Consider the following 22341-nt stretch of genomic DNA (forward strand, 5'->3'; position numbering starts at 1 on the left):
CATTTTTCGAATGCTGTTTCAGGGCTCTCCCCGATAATCATGGGGACCTTTGTGGCTTTTCCCAACTTGCTGAGTTGGCATTCCTCACAATTCCCCACATGGTTTTGAACATCCGACTTAATCCCCTTCCAGTAATATTTTTGCTTTAATTTGGCGTACATACGTTTTACACCCGGATGACCAGCAATCGGCGTATTATGATACTCTCGTAGTATTTCCGGAATGTCGTCGTCAGCAGGTGTAATGACCCCGCCGTCAGCGTTCGAGTCCATCGCACCTGTGTTCGCTCTTATCTGCGCTCGGGTTACCACGTTTATCCGACTTAACGCGTCAGCGTTGGTATTTAATTTACCAGGCTTGTGTACCACCTCGTATTCATACTCCTCTAATTTAATCCGCCAATGTACGAGTCTTGACCCCGGGTCCTTTACGTTAAATATCCACTTCAAGGGCCTATGGTCGGTCACTATGGTGAACTTACGCCCATATAGATAAGGACGGAAGTGACGAGCTCCCCATACAATAGCCAAGAGTTCCTTCTCTATGGTACTGTAGTTCTGCTCTGCCTTATTTAAGGTCCTGCTCGCATAGGCGATTGGTAAATCCTTGCCAATTTCCCCTTGCGATAACACAGCACCTATGGCCTTGTTTGACGCATCGGTGGTGAGCAGAAACGGATTCCCGAAATCGGGATACTGCAACACCGGAGCTGTTGTCAGAGCCCTTTTTAGGGTGTCAAAGGCGCTCTGCTCTCTCTCCCCCCAAGTCCAAGTTATGTCCTTTTTCAACAATTCAGACAAGGGTTTAGCAATTTTTGAAAAGTCTCTGATGAACTTCCGATAATACCCCGCTAATCCTAGGAAGGACATAATTTCCTTCTCGTGCTGTGGTACCGGAAATTTCACTACTGCCTCTATTTTACTAGGATCCGCTTTGATTCCATCCTTGGTAATGATGTGTCCTAGATACACCACCTCCTTCCTCAAGAAATTGCACTTATCAGGTTGAAGTCTCAGGTTCGCTTCCTTCAAGCACTGCAGTACCTCCCTCAGCCTTTTATTATGCTCCTGTAGATCCGCTCCAAAAATCACGATATCATCCAGATAGACGAAACACCGAATTCCCTGTACTCCAGCCAGGACAGAATTCATGAGCCTTTGGAAAGTTGCAGGCCCGCCCTTAACCCCGAAAGGCAATCTACAGAACTCGTAGTGCCCATACGGTGTGGAAATGGCAGTTTTACACCTATCCTCTTCCCTTACAGGAATCTGATGAAATCCCGAGGCCAAATCCAGAGTTGAGAAATATTTGGCATTTCCCAATCGATCCAGTATATCGGATATATTGGGCAATGGAAATGAATCACCAACCGTGACCTCATTCAAGCGTCGGAAATCTACCACAACGCGGAATTTGACCTTCCCTGACGCATCCATTTTTTTAGGAACCACAAGCAAAGGCGCATTCCACTGGCTTTTGCTTGGACGCACGATTCCATTCTGCAACATCTCCTTGACCTGGTGATCCACCTCCTCCATCTGTGATTCTGGTAACCGATGAGGCCTGACATTAATAGGCACTGTCCCCGGTTTCAATGGAATCTCATGCTTCAGATGATCTGTAGCTCCAGGAGGATCTCCTGGTAGCTGTACGATGGAGTTGTATTCCTCCAAGATTTCCAGAAGGGAATATTTCTCCTCCTGATTTAGGTGCTCAATCCTCAGATTCTCTCGCAATAATTTGATGCGGTCTTTCACCTCGCCCCTCTCGGCATCCCTCAGCATCATAATTATTTCCCCCGACGGCAGCGATTCCAGTTTAACCGTCGGTGGATTGATGAACACATCGTTGTCGTTCGTATTCACCACACAAACGAGTACTTGACCCTTTACTGCCTTCGTGAGACACTCCCCCATGAAGACGCCCTTCGCCAGTTGGTTTTTCCGGACGATACCAGTTCCGCTGCTTCGTGTGGGTACTGTTAGTAATACCTCACTTCTAGCCCCGATTTTCGTGGGTGCTTGATCCTGGAACAGCTCGAACGGATGTCCATTGATCACCAACGCCTTCCCATGGACTGTTTCCACCTTCAACGTAGGTGAAGACAGAAAATCTTCGCCTAAAATCCCCCCAAGGCAAGGAAAATTCGCAGGAACGACCTGAAACGTATGTCCCAGACATCTATTACCAATTTCCAACCGAAGAATAACCTCACCCAGGGTGGCGACGTCATGATTTGAAATCCCCCTCAAGATTCGGCTTCTCGGGGAAATTTCAACCCCTTCCGTCAGCTTGTCCACCCTCACTAAGGAAATCTTCGCTCCGGAATCTGCCAAGAACATGGTTGGCAGCTCCAGCTCCAGCGCAGTGAGTAAAATCTGTGATTTTATTTCCCCCTGCAGTGCTGGCTTTATCATCGTTGTTTTGTTTCCCTGGAAACTCCCCCCTTGCCGTGTAGGTTTTACCATCATAACTTGATAGGCTCCGACAGGCATAATTTTCCCCTCATCAGACTTATCAACCCTCCTTTTTGGATCTAGGTTACTGCTGTCGGTACCCGAATTATTATTTCGCTTACCTGCAAAATGAGACTTCACGAGCTCCGCAGGAATTCTCTGCGAGTCAGATATTCCCAATTCCTTCTTTAACTTACGGCAATCAGCGGCCTCATGACCTGCATACCGGCAATGTTTACATACAGCGCCGAATGCGTTGACGCTACGTCGCTCTGACGCAACCGGCAACGATTTGCGTTGACCTGCCTGCGGATTGCGACAATCCTTTGCAATATGACCTGATTATCCGCAGTTGAAGTAATTCCCAGTGGATTGCCGGGCCATAGAAACTCTATTCCCGCCACTGGAGTTCCTTTGAGGCACCTCAACATGCCTCCCTTTCTGAGGGCCAGAGATGGTTTTCTCCAATTCTACGGCTCCTGCACAGGACTCGTGGAGTGTTTTGAAATTATGGGCTCGCACCAAAATCTGCAACTGCCCTCGCAATCCCTGTTCGAACATAAGTTTAGCCAGAGACATTAGAATGGTTTTAGCGGCTACCTTTTCTACCTCCGTGAAACCAACGTGTAGACTCAGTAAGCCATTCAATAAATCAAGGGTGGCTTCCTCCGTGCGTGCGACATATTTAGAAACACTTTCATTCTCCTTTTGCTGTATTCTGCTAAATTCTGCTTGAAGTCCGACGAGACTTTTCGCTTTTCCGAAAAGTGATCGCAATTCCTCCTCCAGCTGTTGAAATGAGGTGATCGTTCGATACTTCAATTGTTTCAAAGCAGTACCTTCAAATTTACTTCCCAGAATACCCTTTAGGAGCGAATCCTGATATTCCGGATATATCAATTCCCTAGCGGAAGTCACTGATTTCAGAAACCCATCTAGTTTATCCGAATCTTGCCCAGCAAAACAACGTACCATTTGAAGTGCGCCCTTCAGATCAAGGTATGCACTCCCCGGTGCTCGGTTATTCTGCATGTTTTGGTCTGCCCAGGCCTCCGCCAAAAGATCTCTAACTTCATTTTTCTCCTTTTCAGCTTCCTCTCGACGCTGCCGCTCAGAATCCAGGAGGCGTTGCATTTCCCCCTGTTGTGCTTGCCTCTCTATCTCCATTTCGGCCATTCTTTCGCGCAACTCCGCTACTGAGTCCCGTAGCTCGTCAGTTCGCCGAAGTGGTCGTACCCCCTCGGGAGGTTGGTCCGCCCCATGGCGTTCGCCCCTAGGAACGAAACCCCCCGCCGCTAATGTTCCTGTACGGTAAAACACGTTACTGGGTGTGGAGTACTCGTGTCTGGGCGTCACATCCCTTGCCCCGTCTTCCTGGATCTCATCCAAATCCTCAAACGGATTTCCAGGTACATTCGGAGGATTTTGGAGAGAGGATCGCTGGTTTCCTCCTCCAACCCCTCGTGTGCTATTAGCCAGCTGCTCCCCGGGTAACTCCTCGGGTAGATCGTCCTCTTCCCGATGGACGTCAACCCTGACCTGTTGTGCATTACCACTAGCCAACAAGCTCTGATGCAAAGATCGGCTATATCTCCGTTGCACATTAACATTCCCGTTAATATTCCCATCAGAATTAAACAGATGTCTTCTTACCCCTTGCCCTGAAATGGAGTAAGACTCGAAATCCGATTCCGATCGTCGACTACCATTTGCTCCAGTAGTTGACATAATTGATTATTTATTTCTTGGCCAAAAATGAAATAATCCCACTTGCGTAGCTACTTATCACGATACTAGCCCCTCTTGACAGGGTAGTTTCCACTAGCCTCTGGTACGATAAAGTACTAAGGTAGGCTTTCCTGGTTCACCCCGATGGTAACCACTATGATTCCTGATAACAGGTTCCCAAAAAATCTTCGTCTGATTTACCTTAACGGCAATCTTCTCCGTCCTTCGATGTGAAGGTCTGCTGCAGCTGCTGGCCAGTCTACCCCTAGGTAGTCCAAACTCCAATATTCGATTCTTCTTCTATCACTGTGTGACAAGACAGTGGTTGATCAGGCCTCCGTCTTCCCCAAAAGATACGCTGCCACCAAAAATGTAATGGACCCGAGCGGTTGGGTTCGGGTTTCGGGGTTCACACTCGCGGGTAGAGGATAGGAGCAGATATCTTCAATTGATTAACCGTCTTTATTGGTTATTCCGCAAGTTTATTAACAATTAAAGACTCGCTCTGAGACACAGAGTATCAGGCGAGTATAAGTACAAAGAAGTAACTCCTTATGAATGGTATTTGGATAACTGGCCCCGAGAATACGAGTCCTCGAGTATTTATTGTCTCGTGGATTCGTATTACATCGCACGGTGACGCGCTAGAGGCCAGTTCGAGGCGTAAAGCGCTGACGCTGCGCCCCAGTTATCTACATAAGTTGAATATACGTGGATTGATCCACATATATTCATTACCTTTTATTTTCCTTTCTTCATATGTTTTGCATTCCGAATAATACGTGCCACTTTCGTGTCCTCGTATTCTCCGGATTATGAAATTGAAATGTTATGGCATTTTGGGGCATAACACACATAATCAGGTCGGAAATTGACAAGATGATGGCTCACATGGAGACGTCCCGGAGAAACATCAAGATTCTAAGGAATGCCACTGAACATCTACAACAAGGGCTCAACCGTCAAGCAAACTCCATTGCTTTAATTGAAATGTCAATGAAGTTCCAGCATGCAGGCAACGAGCTAATTCACTCTGCAGAGATCCTCCCAGACTCTACCGAAAAAATCATCGAAGCTATCGACGCTGCAAAACATGGGAGAATCACACAAACCTTCCTCACTCCAGAACAACTAAACCAAGCAACGGAAGAAATCCGGAAACACCATCCAGAGCTAGAATTCCCGATCCCAAAAGGCAAGACGGATTACCCTGCGCTATCAAAAATCAGTACGATCCACACAGGCCACACTAAAGGAAAAGTATTAATTATAATTACTTTACCATTATTAAGCCGACAGGAATTTCAACTCTACGAGCTTCACCCCTGTGCAAAAGCACAGAAAACCACCAATGGGATGATGACCGCATGGATAAAACCAAGAAAGCCCTTTCTAGCCATCACCGAAGACCGATATTATTACGCACAATTGGTAAAAGCCCAACTAGAACAGTGTGCCTCACTGGGAGATCAATTGATCTGCAGGCCGAAGTTTGCTATCTCTAGCTCAACCATGAAGCCAACGTGCGAGGCTATGTTGCTATTGAAACCAGAGCAACAAACTTTCAAACTGTGCGACATTAGGATTTCCTCATCAGCCGGCACCGAATGGACCAATCTAGCCAAATCCGATCAATGGCTGTTTTCGACCACGGGAGAAGAGACAGGCAGGCTGTATTGCCATGGAAAATTCATAACCTCGTTCCAGATAAAAGGCACTGGCATCATTGCTCTAAAGCCCAACTGCTATGCACTGACCCCCACAGACAGAGTAACACATACAGGTGTACTAGGTGCGGATGAAACAGAAGTTCACCTACCAACAGTGAACCTTAACCTACAAGAATTGATGACGAACGCTTCGGACGGAACTTCTAACCAGGATACGACAGAAACTGTTCGGCTACTTGCAATGCCCGATCTCACCAAAGGAAAGAAAATCGAAATGAGTCTGGATGAAGCACAGAGAGAACTCGAACAGATAGGACAACAAAAACAGGAATCCTATCACCATCGAATAATTACGTTCGGATCCATCGGCGGAATAGGACTCCTCTCGTTGCTGGGCTCCGCATACATGCTGTGCAGCAAATCAACGGCAATCAGCGTGATCCGATGGATGCTACGATGCATTGGTTGCAGGTGCCATAGATCTACCAAGAGGAAGTCAACATCAAAAATCGAAGACGGAATTAAGTTGGAACAACTCACCTCGGTTACCCCAACAGTCATACTAGTAGAACAAGACCAAAAATCCTAAGAGTCCTATCAGCACCAGAACTACGGAGCAGCACATCAACTGAAGATCCGGACCAACGACGATTTGCGATCGCCCTCAAACAGGTTGTCGCGCATCCGTCACCCAGCCACGCAACAATAAGCGCGTCACCACGACACCAGCCTATAATATTAGATTATTAAGTCTATCATATTAAATTACTAAACCCATCACCTATTATCAAATTATCAACGGAGAAAACGCAATGTAATGTAAAGATCCACACATCCTAGAAGAATCCGCTAACTTATTTGACACCGGAAAAGGCGTGTGGTTCAGAAACTTAAAATCACTAACACAAACTTTTGATCACAAGACAATAATCGAAAGTTAACCCGTGCGCATCACTCTTATTAGACAAATTCACTGTGTCCGACCGATCAGAACGAAGTCATCCAGGATACTGCTTCAAACAATTACAAAACGTGAGAACACACGTCTAATCCGTAAGAATGTAACCCGATCCCGGATCGGATTACAAAAATGCAATCAGTCAGCACCGACACTAACCCACTGAGCTACATAATATGATAATTCGAACTTACCTTTTTAAACAGAATGAAACTCTTGACGACTATTTAAACACTTACAAGTTCTGGAAACCAAATCGCAGTCAACGGATGAGGGCCAACTTTCCTTGAGAGGTCCCTCCACACAGCGGAGTCACCTCTCAGGGGGGGGGGTGTTATGTTTGATAATATTTTATTTCTTAAAAATTAAATATTTAAACAATGTCTGGCGAAGTCGAGCAAGCAAAATGCTTCGATTTCCCAACTTCGGACATTGGCCTCATCCACAGAATGCGATGAGCAAAGCCCAAATAGTGCGACGTCAACATCGAACCATCCGCACACGGGCATTGACCGCAAACGCATTTCCGACCCTTGTCAAAATTAAAAATCAGTCTTGTCCTAGCATCGCGAACGATCACACCAAGGGGCGAACTCCTTGAAACTTGAGATACCTGATTCCGGAATCAGTCCATAATTCTGCCCGGCGTTTATCTTTTGTTTCAAGTATCGGGAAAGATAATCACAAGTACGCACATCTTCGTATTGATTATTCCCGCGGTTAGTTTTTGAACCGAATGATCTTGTGCGGTACCGTTTGACGGGTTGCAAAATTACGCGTTACGGCTGCAGTGCAAGATCGAGAGAGAGGACTCATATTAAAACAAACAAATACAAAATACTGCAAGAAAGAAAATTAAAAGAACAGTTATATAAATCTAAAACTAATGTTCTGATTGGAGTGTGTCAGCAGCTGAAAGAGTGAGTAACCCTAATCAGGCTATTGTGGTAATATTTGGGATAATTCATTATTCTCTCACTCATATGTCGCGAATATCTTGTAGAAGGATCAAATTCAACTTGATGTATTACTGTTTAGTCACATAAATAATCATTATTGTTATACTTATGATTATATGGTCTAAAATACATTCAATATCATACAGTTCCGTGAGAGTTTATTTAAGTATTGATCCTCAATCCCTTCTATGAAACAGATGTGCCCAGCACTTTAAAGGTAAGGATTCACGCTAAACAAAAATAATTATTTTATTGCGCGGCTCTGAAAATTGAAGCTAATATTTAAATACAAAATACCATTTCAATTTTCCATATCCAACACACATATGATTTTATGGAAATGATTTGTAAAATGGAACCTACGATTTTATGAAATATAAAAAAAGATAAAATTTAAACCCTATGTTGAATTATTTATGAAAAAACCCTCAACATCTTTTCAGGTATAAAAAAAGACGGAAGGCAAAAAAAAGCTATTGGCTTTTAGATAAAAAAAACTTTTGAAAGGAAAAACATGCAATAAAAAGAAAGAGAAAAACATAGTCAAAAAAAAAAGGAGACATCGTTGAGAATTTTTCCAACGGTCTTCCATAGCCAGGCAAAATTTATTACCCTAAAAACCTGTAAAAAAAAAAGCATCCATTTACTGCGCCATTCATACAAGGGCATTGTGCAATCCTCCATCTAAAAAAAATAATGGGCCAGTTTCCCTTAACACGTGAACGACATTCCATTGCATAACAATGGGATGGTTTTAAGTGCTTTGGGACCTGCTCGCATTCCGTCGTTACCCACACACCACCCACTTCCTGTCGAACAATGACATTTTTTGGGGACCCTCACCCCAGGGGGCCCTAGAGCGGCTACGTCCTCCTCAAAGGACAATGGGGAAAACGTGTTCGGACACGTCTGGAAAAAGGGGGAAGGGGGACGATTCCTGGAATAAAATTCGCCAATCGTGCCCACTTACTACTTATAAATTTTGACCCCATTTTTCCACCCTCACTACCCCTTTACCAAGATGCCCGACGGGGTGAAAAAAAATGTCTCCACAGGGACGGGTAAATCGACTCAGGGGGTGATTCTGAGTCGATCTGTACTTATAAATTTTGACCCCATTTTTCCACCCTCACTACCCCTTCACCAAGATGGCCGACGGGGTGAAAAAAAAATGTCTCTACTGGGGTGGGTAAATCGGCTCAGGGGGTGATTCTGAGGCGATCTGTACCTATAAATTTTAACCCCATTTTTCCACCCTCACTACCCCTTTACCAAGATGCCCGACGGGATGAAAAAAAATGTCTCTACAGGTGTATGTACATCGATTCAAGGGATTATTTGACACATTTGACAAGTCGAATGAGTGCATGAGGAAAAAATGAGTATAGCAGGGTAAACTGAGTGCGTTGGAAAAAATGGAGGATTGAGGGTGTGTTGAATATGTTAGGGTCAAATGGGGGTTGGCGGTGGGATGAGTGCACGGGAAAAAAATGGGGGTTTGAGGGTTCGATGAGTGTGTCAGGATGAAATGAGGGGTTGATGGTGGGATCAATGCATTGGGATAAATTGACGATTGGAGGGTGGAATGGGGGAGACGAGGTTACATGTCGGGACACAAACAGAACCAGAATCATTTATTTATTCATTTATTTCCTTATATATAAGTTATAAATTGTTGCAGCTCTGTTCTTCTTCCCCCCTCTTCTGCCTTCTCTCGTGGATCCATCTCTTGTCTGGCCGATTGCGGCCTCCGGATCGACCTCTGTTGGGCCTTCTGGACCTGCCTCTGTTGGCTCTCTGCTAAAGAAAAAATCAATCGAACGTGCTGTAAAGTAGATCATTCGAAGGCAATATTTTTTGATGTGAAACATCTATAGGCGCACTCCTAAACCGAATCGTTGGCGTGGCGATACTTGCCGTGGCGAGCAACGGCCACGCTATACTAAGGTATGCCTATCTATATTCTGTGTAGTAGAGTGGACGGTGTGGGGATGGGCCGCCACGCTATACTGAGGTATACCTATATATATTATGTGTAATAGAGTGTACGGTGTGGCTTCTCACACAGTTCTACGTCGTTCTTTATACGGTACACATAACCTGTGTTTTATTTAATTTTTTATTTCAATTTTTGAAAATAAAATATGTGTGATAGTGATAACTTAGAAGATCAAAGTGATCAACCGTGTGCAAAGAAAGGGAAACTAGACTATGGCATACTACCAAGTCATCAGTAAGTAGATCGTATTTTTCATGTCTCCATAACTGTAATTATTATAGCTCCATATTTAATTAATTATATTGATATTAATCATATCAGTAATTTATAAATTATATTAGGATTAATAATTATATAAATTATATTAATATTATCTTTAATTAATTATTTTTTTATTATTCATAAAGGAATGAATATGGACAAATTTATTAATTAAATTTATATTCTCAAATCTTTAGTCATATATTGCAATAAGTAACTAAGATTTGAGTTCATGAGTATATTGAAGCCATACTCAACATTTTTTTTTTTGTATATTTTAATATCATATTTTTTACAATATTTCAGTTCTCAACAATCTTTACAGGCATCACAAAATATTATTGAAACTGGACGCCATCCTGATCAGTTGAACACAAGGCATACTATCAATGTTGTGTAAGACTTTACTAATCGATTGATCACTGATTTTATCAACTCCAGAAATAAATTAACCATATACACTTTAAACTGTCAAAGTCTCAGGAAACATGCTGCTGATTTACAAGATCCTATTTGTAGAAATAGTAACTTTTTGTTGCTAACTGAAACATGGTGTCCTGCAGATGAAGCAGTTGATTTATGTAACTTTCATTGTATTGCAAAATTTAAACGACAAAATGTTAGAGCCGCTGGAGTGGCCATTTACAAAAACAATAACACTTCACATGTTACTACACTCAACATGGATCTAGCAGTTCAAAATGCTACAGAAGTTCATGTTTCCCAAACATCTATTGGTGATATGTGTGCTTCACATATTAAACTAGAAGGGGGAAGTGAATTAATTATGATTGTAGTATACATGTCACCTAATAACAAAATGGATCATATAATTTCATTTTTACATGAAAGGTTATTTCCTTATAGCCAAACAGGTTCAATAATTTTTAAAACAAATAAACCTAAACTGCCATTAATTTTAGCTGGAGACTTTAATGTAAATTTTGCAAGAGCTGAATCAATGCCATTAATGACATTTCTTCAAAAAGAATTTCAATTGCAAATCATTAATAATCCAAGAGAATCTACTACCAAATATGGAACAACAATAGATGCTGTATTTGTGAGATATCTTGATGGTGTTTCATCCAATACTTTTGTAACGTACTTGAGTTATCATCGACCAATCGTCACGGTAATACCGGCAGAGGAAAAATCGAATATAACTATTACTGAAGTTACAGATGAAAATAGTTAAATTGTAGCCACGTGATATTAATATCGAATTTTTATATCCCATGTAAATAAATTTTTATTAAATAAAGTTATCATTTTCTGTAAGAAATTTGTAATACTTCATTTGTTCATAAGGCTATATTTAATTCCTGTAATAATGTTATCTTTTATGCATATTACTTGTACACACACGGTGTTTCACATCTGCCAGGCGTCCCATGACGGCTCATTTTTACCCTTGGAGGTTCCATGGCGGTGTGGCATCCTGCTCGGAATAGGGCCTGGCACCACATTGCCAAACCAATATGGGCCAATCCCATAAGGAGCTGGCCCGTAATGGCCAACCATATCAGCGCCTGGTCTGTGGTGGACAGTCAGGTAGACCTGTTTTTTTTACCCGGTCGGCCATCTTGGTAAAGGGGTGGAGAGGGTGGAAAAATAGGAGGAGGAGGGTCAAAATTTATAGGTACAGATCGACTCAGAATCACCCCCTGAGTCGATCGACCCTCCCCTGTGTAGACATTTCTCCAGGACCCGCACACGGTGCAACCCCCCAGCCCCTCTCATTAAAATAATAGCATAATTATTTCACTATTTTTATCATTACTATTTTTATTATTATTATTATTATTATTATTATTATTATTATTATTATTATTATTATTATTATATTTTTAAATTTATGGGGCGTGGAAGTGAGGCGGACTAACGGCCGGTACCCGTGGATCCCCATCGTAATACGTCCCTGATCCGCTGCACCCAATAATCCTCAAAACTCGTGAATCCTCCATCATGAATTTTTGTATCGTCGGTGGCGCCATCCCACGGATTCGAGCGGTATTTCTAAAAAAAATATTGCTACAGCTGGGGGGTTCCGTTTGTACTTTTTCAAATGTACAAATGATGAACAGTAGAGAGAATTTTCAAACGTTGAGAGCACCGGTGTGCAGGGATCCAACTGTCGAGACAAAAAGGTAAGCTGTACATGTGGCGCTGGGTCCACATGTACAGCCACATTTTTGTCTCGACAGTACCCCTCTGATTGGGGCAATCACTGGAGCCCTGAGCGAAGCCTTTGGAGCCTTAGTCATCGAGCGGTTCTCGATGCTCTCCATGGCTCGAGCTCGTCTGGTGAGGAAGTCCTGGAATTCCTCGAAGGTGGGATAATCGGTAGACGACCCGACTTCCACCTCCCAGGCTTCAATGAGTCTGTCGCTGAGTCTCTGCGGCACTGTGTGGAGGATCATCTGATCCCAGTGTTGAGTAGGCCATCCCATCGCCACGAGAGCACTCACTGCCTCTGTAACTGTTGTCAGGAGTGCGTGCAACTCCCGTGCCGTGTGAGCTGCCATGGGTGCAGGATTTAGCAACTGCTCAAGGTGAGCTGAGATGAGCAATCTCCTATTCTTAGGTTTTTTGGCTAGGATGTCCCAGGCAGTGGAGAATGAGTCGTCGGAGATTTTTAAATTGGAGATGAGTCGGGACGGCTGGTTCGCGAGACTGGTAGGAAGGTAATGCATCTTCTCCACGTTGGAAAGATCTGCATTTGAGCCGACGAGTGACGTGAATAAGTCTCGAAATTATGTCAACTCCGAGTATCTCCCCGTGAACGTGGGGAGAGAGATTTCGGGAAGGTACCTCTTGCTGGAGCTCCCCTGAGTTGTCCCGTGCACTACGGAGCGGCGAGAAGTGGTTGAGCTACCCTTCTTATCAATGAGTTGGGCTAACAGCCCCCTTCCCTCATGATAATGCGTGATGGCGGCCTTGAATACATTCTCCTTGAAATAAGGGATTTCCATGATGTTTTCCAGCATGGCACTGGCCGAGACCAACTTCTCGTGAGTCGCCTCAAATGTGGCCCAATAACCTTCCAGCATATCCAACTTAGACTGGAGGTTGCCGACGGTAATGGTTGGTGAGCGATCTGGGTTGTGTAAGAGGAGTGGCTGCGGAGGGCAGGTGGCGGTGAGGGGTGACGAGAGAGGGCGAGGAGGGAATGAGGGGGGCCGAGAAAATACGACACAAATGGTTCACACGCGATTTGAGTATATCAAGTCACTGATTATTAGAACACACCAGCTGACCCGGCAAACGTTGTTTTGCCATATAAATAATTTCCTAGTAATTTCTAGTGTAGACAAAAAATGGCTTACTTATTGTAAGTATGTATGTATGTTAGAATGTGTATATTGTATGTATGTAAGAATGTGGTATATGCGTGAAATAAGCATGGAGCGTTGTGAACGATGAGAGAATATAAAAATAACAAAAGGCAAACATTATTTTTAAGAAATTATATATCATTAATTAAACAATTACGACAGTAACACTATTAAACAATATCAATCTCTTAAAGCTATAGCGTGAACAATATTTTTTGTTAGTCCATCTTTAGCTAACACAAACAAACTGAATGGTTTATCCATTCGAGAGCATGCCACGCATAATTGTCTGTGTAAAAAACATGGTGTTCTCAAATCTAATCCACAAACAGACATCGTTTGACCTTGGGATTTGTTGATAGTCATTGCAAATGCCAATCTAATCGGAAACTGAATACGTTTAAATTGAATTGGCACATCTGTAGTTATAATAGCAATTCGTGGTATGAGTATATTTTCATCTCTGAACTTGCCACTTAAAATCCTGGCTTCGATCACGTTTATCATTAATTTTTGAATGACTAATCGCGTACCGTTGCACAGCCGGGGCGGGTTCAAATGACGACGCAAGATAATTGGAGATCCCACCTTTAATTGGGTCCGCCTTTTATAACAAAAATATAAGTTTTATGGAAAAATTTTTCAAACAAAAGTAAAAAATTTAATTTTATGAAAACATTGTCTCTTATGATTTTTTCATACAACCAATATTTCCATTTACTTTTCAAAATAAAGATTCATAATGATTGATTTTTTGGAAACTATGAAAATCTTAATTGTTCAATTACATTTTTTCAATAAAATTGAATTAAAATTACATTTTTATAAGATCAACAACATTTTCGATATAAATAAAAAAAAAATGGTGTGTCATGAAGACACGCGATAGAAGTGAAACTGAATGATTGGATCGGCTAGGATTATTTAATTTTCTATGTTTAGAGGGAGAGGAATCATTTTAATCACGTGTCAAACACTTCTTGATCGTAAATATTAATTTATTCATCATAATAATTATACTTTTTTCAAGATACAATAATATTAGTATGAATATGATGAATTAAATCTCAATCAGCTTCACCTTCATCCTCTGGTAGACTCTTCATGAACGAAATGATAGGTTTGTGGTAACTAAAATAGGTAATGAAGACTCTTGACTCCAAATTTCCGATTCCGAATTGTCCATGCGCATGACGCAATCTGCGAATTTGCATAAATGGAATTCTAGGAGGAATGAGTCTCTCGGACACTAAATCTAACTTCGGAAGATGTGCAGGGATCGGGGGATATACAAAGCCATTCAATTTCGACAATGTTGGAATTTTGTCTCTCCTCAAAGCCTGGCGACAGCTGGTGCATGCCAGCTCATTATTACTTCTGAATTCTGGAAATTTTTGTTGAATACGAATTTCATTTTCAACGGATAGAGTCTTCAAGTCATTTTTAAACCATAATCTATCACATACACAACACGTAAAACCGAATGGATTATTTATAAAATCACGGTGAAAGTTCTTATGTGCAGTTTTAGACTTATTAAAGTCTGAATATTGTAATCGATCACCACTATATACATCACAATCAGGAGGAGGATGAGTCGAAGTCGTTGCTAATAGTTCATTCTCTGGATTATTTACACTATCGTCCACACTGTCACGTAAGAGGTTAGCACGTGTTTGCCTCCGTTCCCTGCTATCTCGTTCAATTTCAGTTCTACTTTTTTTCCGTTTTCTATTCTGATCAATTCCTTCACTCGCCCGTTTTTTCTCCCACCACGTTTTTGTCCTTTCTGCACCCGACTTCGGCATATTTGCACAAAACTCTCGATTTAAGTAATGAAGACACGCACAAAAACAAAATACGTTGCTTATGATCACTGTGTTAGAAACCAACAGCTGTTTTCCGCGATCGCGACGCCGCCTGAACGCAGAGAATGACATGAAAGACAGAAAGTCTTCCGTCTCATTCTCGCTCGATACACGAAGGCCTCTCACTCTCGCCCGATAGACGAGACGTAAGGTAGTCCGTCTCACTCTCGCTCGATTCCCGGAGGCCTCTCACTCTTACTTACTACGTTAGAGCGAGCCTCACCAAAAAGGTTGCCGATCGAGATTTCAAAACCCTCCCATAAGAAGTTTCACTTCAAAAAAAGTATACTTACAACACAAAATCCGTTGTTATTGGAAGCTCGTGTCACGTGTTGAGTACTTTTGAGGTTATAAAATCACTTGATTAACTAATCGTGCAAAATACACTCAAATTTGATAATTTAATTAGTATTGATAAAATAGGAATGATTGAAAGTTAATATGAGAGTTACACTGAGATAAGAAAATAATAATTGTCAACGTTACTACTACACTTGATGCATAAACAATAATGATGGCCGACAACTGTGTAGGGAGTGAGAAAGAAAGGAGACCGGCTTCGTTCTCATCCCTACTCCGTGCTGTGTACTGGGTCAGAAGTGACACCTGTAGACATGCGGGGATAACTAATTAAAGGACGATTGATCAGTTTTGGACCGGAGAGGAAAAATGATTAAATTACTAAAATGGCTATTAAAAAATAAGGGTTGATCGTAGAAGTGTGAAAATTGAGGATTGTATGTATTTTTGTATGTTGTATCATAAAAAAATATTAAAATGAAAAATTTGTCTAAAAAATAAAAAATAAAAATTGAGGGGTGGACTACCCCTAACATTTAGGGGGATGAAAAATAGATGTTGGCCGATTGTCATAGATATCGGATAAGCACAAAAAATTTCATCAAAATCGGTCAAGCCGTTTCGGAGGAGTATGGCAACAAAAATTGTGACACGAGAATTTGATATATTAGACTAGGCTGAACGCGGGCGCTAACTAGATTGCATGGTTTTGGTACTGATATTTTATCCTTCAATTCATGTTTCTTCATTTAACTATTTCCTTTATTTTGTCAACTATCCACTAACAGAAAACTATCTCTAAATTACGCGTAGACCAGCTTGTGATTGATACCCAATTACCGTTTTATCACAATACAAAATCCTCATGTACTGCAAGTCTTTCTTTGCGCAGGAATATATGCACAAATTCTAAGTAATCAAAATTCCATTACTACAAAATTTTGAACTATCGGGTAAGTTTTTTATTTATTATGATAATATAAGGTAAGTCCAATAATCTTTTGCTATACATTTACTCAAGTATCTATTTTGTAAAGATATTATTCAAATGCTCGGTTTTCGTTCTTCCTTATTATATTCTTTCGCATTTTCCATCCGAATATTTTCACTCAATTTTTGTTCGTTCTTTGTTGAATCGATAGCCGGTATCATACAGTAAAGTGTTCCAATAGTCTCCATATTGTTTTTTTTTTGTTCCACATGTATTATTATTTTAAAAAATGAATGAATCAGCTCTAGACTTTCTTCTTTTTCATCTGTCATTTATTGACGTGAAAGACGATACGCTTTGCTCACGGCAATCCAATTGATTGTACAATTCAATTACATTTTATTGATTATCTTCTACTAGCACACTGATAAGTCAATCATGTCTGATCACTCCACCTCTTTCTGCTTCAACTCACTGCCAGGAGTAGATATTGCTGCTCCCAATGTAGAGATTCAAATTGATCGCCCTGCTGATCCTCAAGTCAACGAGACTCCAGCCGATTCCAATCTCTTTTTGGATTACGAACTTCTGACGTCTTCCGACTATTTTCAGAGCATTTCCCCATTCACTACAAAATTAGTATAAGTGTTATCATTTCGTTTAATCCTTTTGTTCCTTCATTCTCATTTTTCCATTTTCTTTTTCTCTTCAGTGAGATTGTTGGGGTCGTTCATCTCGTGTAGGTATCTGAGATTGTCCCCTGCAAAAATGGTATTGTTAAAACTGTATGCACATTTTTTGTGCATAATAATGATGGCGAAATAGTCCAATGTGTTACGTGGGGTGACACAATTGATGAGTTTCTGGATAAACTGTTGATTCAACACGTGAGTTATTATTATCTCATTCTGTCTGCTCCTTATCCTGTCATTTTCCATTCATCGTCAATATTAATTATTCAATTCACTCCCATCAGATTAATTCAGGTACATAATTTTTTCTTTGTGATTTGTTCTCTTTTAATTTTTTTTTCATTTTCATTTTTAATTCAATCATCAAGCTTATATTTCCCTTGTCATTATTCTATATGTTCCACTTATAGTTTCAACCGTCATCATTTTTATTTATTTACATTTTTCCTTTTTTTCAGGACGTTCACATCGATGGTGCCTTTCCCAAGCAAGTCTCGGATCGCCTCAACTAAGAAACTACTCCTTTTGAATTGGTCATACAGTGAAATACAGTCATTAATGATTTCGGAAAATTGAAAACTCTTCCACCTTCTCAGTCCAATATCGCTCCTGAAGTTGTTCCTTTAATTGGACTTTCAAAGTACAAGAACATTGTTGGTATGTTTATTTCTTTGATATCCCTCTATCTCCAGTTGCATCTAATTCATATATCAATCAGTTCTATCATTATCCATAGAACTCAGATGGAATTTCAATGATTTAATTTTTTTTTCCAATTCCCAATCTAAAAAACTACCGTCTTTTCTCTAATTTCAATTAAAAAATTACTCTTGTTTTTTCATCCAAAAAAAAGAAAAAAAATCAGTAAAACTCAGTAAAATAAGCTCTATACATCAACCAATGCCTTGATCTGCCTTCTCGTTATTGGAAATATCTATCAGTAGCCCTGATATTCCTAGATATTTCTCATTATTTCGTGTGGCCAATCTCAATTTTTCGTATTTTCATTTCGTTCTTTTTTTTCCCAGCTGTCGAAGGTTTTGTTAAAACTCCTTGGGCTGTGATTGAGAAACAGACTGACAGCACAAATACTTGCTTCGGTTCCATTGCAGCTGACAAATTCTTCGTGGATGTAAAAATATCTGAATATCCTCGTGATTATGTTAGTGAATTTTCCAAAGGGCAACATGTTCAATGCTTCAGATCCGCCCTCAGAACTTGCAATTTTTCCCAACAAAATAATTTTGTGCCGTTCTATTACTTTCCCATCATCACATTTTACTGATTATTTTTCCCATCCAAATCTTGGCCAATAGGATTGCACCATTCGACGTTATTTTATATAGTCAACACGGTATTTCAGCGGAAATTCTTGGAAATTTCACTGGAAATTTTGCATGTTGATATATATAAAAAAAAACAAATGTTGAAGTAACCCTCAATTGTATCTGACAGATTAAATGGCAATTCGTTGAAAATTATGTCTCATGGTGCAATTCTATCGGCCAAGATTTGGATGAAAAAAATAATCCCCCGAATACCACTCGAACTTCGAAATTATCTGATATTTCCCTCAAGGTTCCCTACAAACAAATAAGCTCGTCAAGTTTTCCAGAAAAATCACTCGCGCTTCGCGCTCGTGATTTTTAAACTGGAAAACTTGACACGTTCATTTGTTTGCAACGAACCTATCGGGAAATATTCGATAATTTCGGAGCTCTTGTGGTATTATATGCGATAATTTTTACTATTTTTTATGTTTCCAGTTAACTCGTTCTTTTTTTGCGTCCAAGGACCTGTTTGTATCACTTTGGTCGATGATCAAGTGACGTCACTCAAGGACTAACTGGTTTGTAAGCCACTTATTGTTGCCAGCGATAAAACTGATGCTGCCGGACCCTCCAAGAAATTGAAGAGAAATGAATTGCTAAAGACATTCCTGAAAAAAGTATTTTTTGGATCAAACAATTGGCCGCCTTTCTCATATTTCTCCTTTTACAGAGCTCACCACGTTTCTTTCTTTTTCAGGATTGAAATATTCAATGGAGATCTTCAATTTTATTCAATTCATTCACTTAATTCTTACAATTAACCTCTCATTCTTCTCAAATAATGATAAAAAATATAAAATTCACAATAGAAACCAATAATACAAAGGAAAAAAAAAACTATAAAAATAATTCTCATCTCTAAAAGCGCCAAAAATATCTCCCACGTTCTAATGAAAGATTTGCAAAACAACTCTAAATCTAATTGCTGAATAATTGACCGAAATATCACAAATTTAATCCGAAAATTAGCATAATTGTCAAGAAATCGAAAATACAAAAAAAACTCGTTGCACTCCGATCGTCGATTCACGTCCCTAGTGAAATTCTCCACTAAATTGAGTATATTTTCGGTTTTTCGGGTTTTCCTACTTTTCCGGCTTTCCCATAATTTTTAGCGATTTTCCGATCGTCGCTTCACGTCCCTAGTAAAATTCTCTACTAAATTGAGTCTATTTTTGATTTTTCGGGTTTTCCTACTTTTCCGGCTTTCTCATCATTTTTAACGATTTTCCGACCGTCGATCCAAGTCCCTAGTGAAATTCTCGACCAAATTCCGGATATTTTCAATTTTTCGGGTCTTCCAACTTTTCCGGTTTTCCTATAATTTTTAGCGATTTTCCGACTTTTGTATTAACACTTTAGATTTGTTTTTTTTTTAACACAATACCATAGCAGCAACACCATTCAAATGGAATATTTAAATAAATAAAGTTTACATTTAATATACATTTATAAAATAAATATAAAAAAGACTCTCAATCTCGTCTGTCACGAGGGCACGAACGAATGCCCATGCGAAGAATGCGTATACAGTGATGCCAGACGGGGGCGAAAATCCCACGCGTGGGGGTTTCATGCGCAACTCCCTCGCGCAACTGCTGCTGCGGAGTGGGGCAGTGGGCGACGTGTGAGTCCCGCATCTGGCATCACTGTAAAATCTCATCTGTCGCGAGTTCACGAGAAAATGCTCACCCACAAAAGTGCCCAACGCGCCATAAGAACTTTTCACTTCAAAAAAAAAATGATGACAGAAATAATCCTTCTTTTTAAAATCGCGAAATATGTCTCCCATGTTCTAATAGATGATTACAAAAAAACTGTTGAAATCTGATTTCTGGATGATTGACCTAATTATCAGAAGTTTAATCCAAAAATTAGCATAATAATTATCAAGAAATAGCAAGATGAATAGCAAGATTGAATAATCATCCGGATTGGATGATTATTCAATTTTCATAGCTATTTCTTCTTTCATCACAAAAAACTTGCAAATACAACTTTTATTATTTTAATCCATAATTCATAAAAGCCGCAAGTTTTCATGCATCCTTAACAATGTAAAATTGAAATAATCCAAATACTCTTGACTTGTTGTTATAACAAACTCTTGCTCATTCAATATTCTTTGTGTTTTTAGTATAAAATAATAATTTCTCGATTGTTAATTGCATTATTTTTATAGTTATTATTATTGGCTCATAGATCAATGAGATAATTTAACCTGGGATAAGCCTTAGAAACACAGAATGCCCTGATACCTGAGGTAGGTGTTATACAAAATTCTCCTGCGAACAAAAACCTTGAATCATGAAACACTGATGAGTCAATTGAATTCAAATACATTTACTCTATTATCAATGTGTTCTTCGTCTATTTTTTTAATTTCCAAAAAACCGTAGCTTGAGCTTACATTAATTTTCTTGTCTAGCAAACATCTTAGATTATCGTCAACACGCATAGCTAGAAATGAGATGAATTCTGGATTCAACCCAATTCAACTTTTCATCACATTTTCTACAGTTATGGATTCTCGATGTTAATTGGGTGTAATGGACCCAAAATACACCGGTACACCAAAATTATCACTGTTTTTTCATCGATTGACCTAAATAAATCCAACCATAACTATGCAAAGAATATCCTCCCAAATCTCCATGGAATTTGAATTTTTATAACTCCTCCCACTGGTACAATTACTGATCGATCTTCTTGACATTTCGTTACCCAAGTTATGGATTTACTTAATTGTTATTCCAATCAATGACATCTCATCAATCTTTCATTTTCATAATTGTTTATTTCTTATTTTTAATTATACATTTGATTTTTTTTTCCAACTCTTTGACCCTTTCAGTATCTCGTTTGCAATTCAGAATTCCCATCTGTCGTAGAAGACTAATAATATTTTGTTCTCATGATTATTCGCTTCGATCTTCGTCTGCCTACGCCAACTCTCCCCTTTCGTCTGAAAACTACAAAATTATATGTAAGAATAAGTATCCAAAATTTTCAATTGCTATTTTCATATGATTTCAATCAAAAAAAATTCTTGTCTTTTTCTATAACTTCTTTTGACGAGTGACATTCAACGTCTTTTTATATATTTGAATCATTTTCAGAGTTTTATATCATTTAGATTTACAGTCCACGAATTTTCCATAGTTAATCAATTTATAGTTTCATTTACCTATTTCTTATTGTTTTTTTTTCGTGGCATTGCGCTCTATACACTGTTACCCTCCTTGTAATCCGAGACTATAGTTCTCCATAATTGAACACTCAATATTATTGATTTTAAATTGATGTGGATTCATCGTCATGTAAGTTTAGAGACTCGTGATAAACATACCAGATCATCCATTTTCATTTTTCTGTAACATTTTAGACTACAACCGCATCTATCTCAAACAATTCAACCAAAAAATAAATAAATTTAATAACAGATCCTATTTTGTTATATGAAAAGATATTTACCTATTTTCTACAGCAACCACTAAATATATTACCTTCAAAGACAACCGAAATTTTTACAGCCACAATTAACTGCAGAAACCAATACATTCATTTTGTTCCTTTCTTATCATTATACCATGGTAGTGGATCAAATTTTCATCGGTTCATATCCATAGGTGTACACTCGTGAGGCCTTAATCGCTATATAATTCTTTGAAGACTGGATTGTCAATTAGAACAATTGAACAATTGAATCCTCTGCATGCTCGTTCAGATAAATTTTCAGAGTTGCCCATGACCGTAGCGTAGACATAGCTATATATAATTTGTAAAGAATTCTCAGGATAATTCCTTCAAATATCCCGGATCCAAATGAGATATATATCACACGTGAGTG

General features: G+C 39.7%; 1 protein-coding gene and 1 long non-coding RNA gene across 2 annotated transcripts in view; both read right to left on the reverse strand.

Moving 5' to 3' along the window:
* Positions 1-9237: 9237 nt before the first annotated feature.
* The window catches only part of LOC135164607 (uncharacterized), a 30856-nt gene continuing 17752 nt past the window's right edge, over positions 9238-22341 (reverse strand). Inside the window, exon 3 of the long non-coding RNA XR_010299340.1 lies at positions 9238-9571. This is a non-coding gene — a long non-coding RNA (uncharacterized LOC135164607). The remainder of the gene's footprint in view (positions 9572-22341) is intronic.
* LOC135164267 (uncharacterized) lies at positions 14361-15301 on the reverse strand. Its single transcript, XM_064124451.1, has 2 exons — positions 14836-15301; positions 14361-14753 (listed from the first exon to the last, which is right to left on the reverse strand). Exons 1-2 carry the CDS (start codon positions 15175-15177, stop codon positions 14703-14705), a joined length of 393 nt encoding a protein of 130 aa, XP_063980521.1. The 5' UTR covers positions 15178-15301; the 3' UTR covers positions 14361-14702.

The sequence above is a fragment of the Diachasmimorpha longicaudata genome, chromosome 7, assembly GCF_034640455.1.
Source record: "Diachasmimorpha longicaudata isolate KC_UGA_2023 chromosome 7, iyDiaLong2, whole genome shotgun sequence".
NCBI lineage: Eukaryota > Metazoa > Arthropoda > Insecta > Hymenoptera > Braconidae > Diachasmimorpha > Diachasmimorpha longicaudata.

Bases quoted from the DNA above. Each gene is read 5' to 3' on its own strand.
- LOC135164267 (XM_064124451.1), bottom strand. From the start codon at position 15,177: ATGCCGAAGTCGGGTGCAGAAAGGACAAAAACGTGGTGGGAGAAAAAA. The intron at 14,754-14,835 runs GTATGTGATAGA...AAAAATTTCCAG, and splicing joins CATTCGGTTTTACGTGTTGT to AATTCAGAAGTAATAATGAG.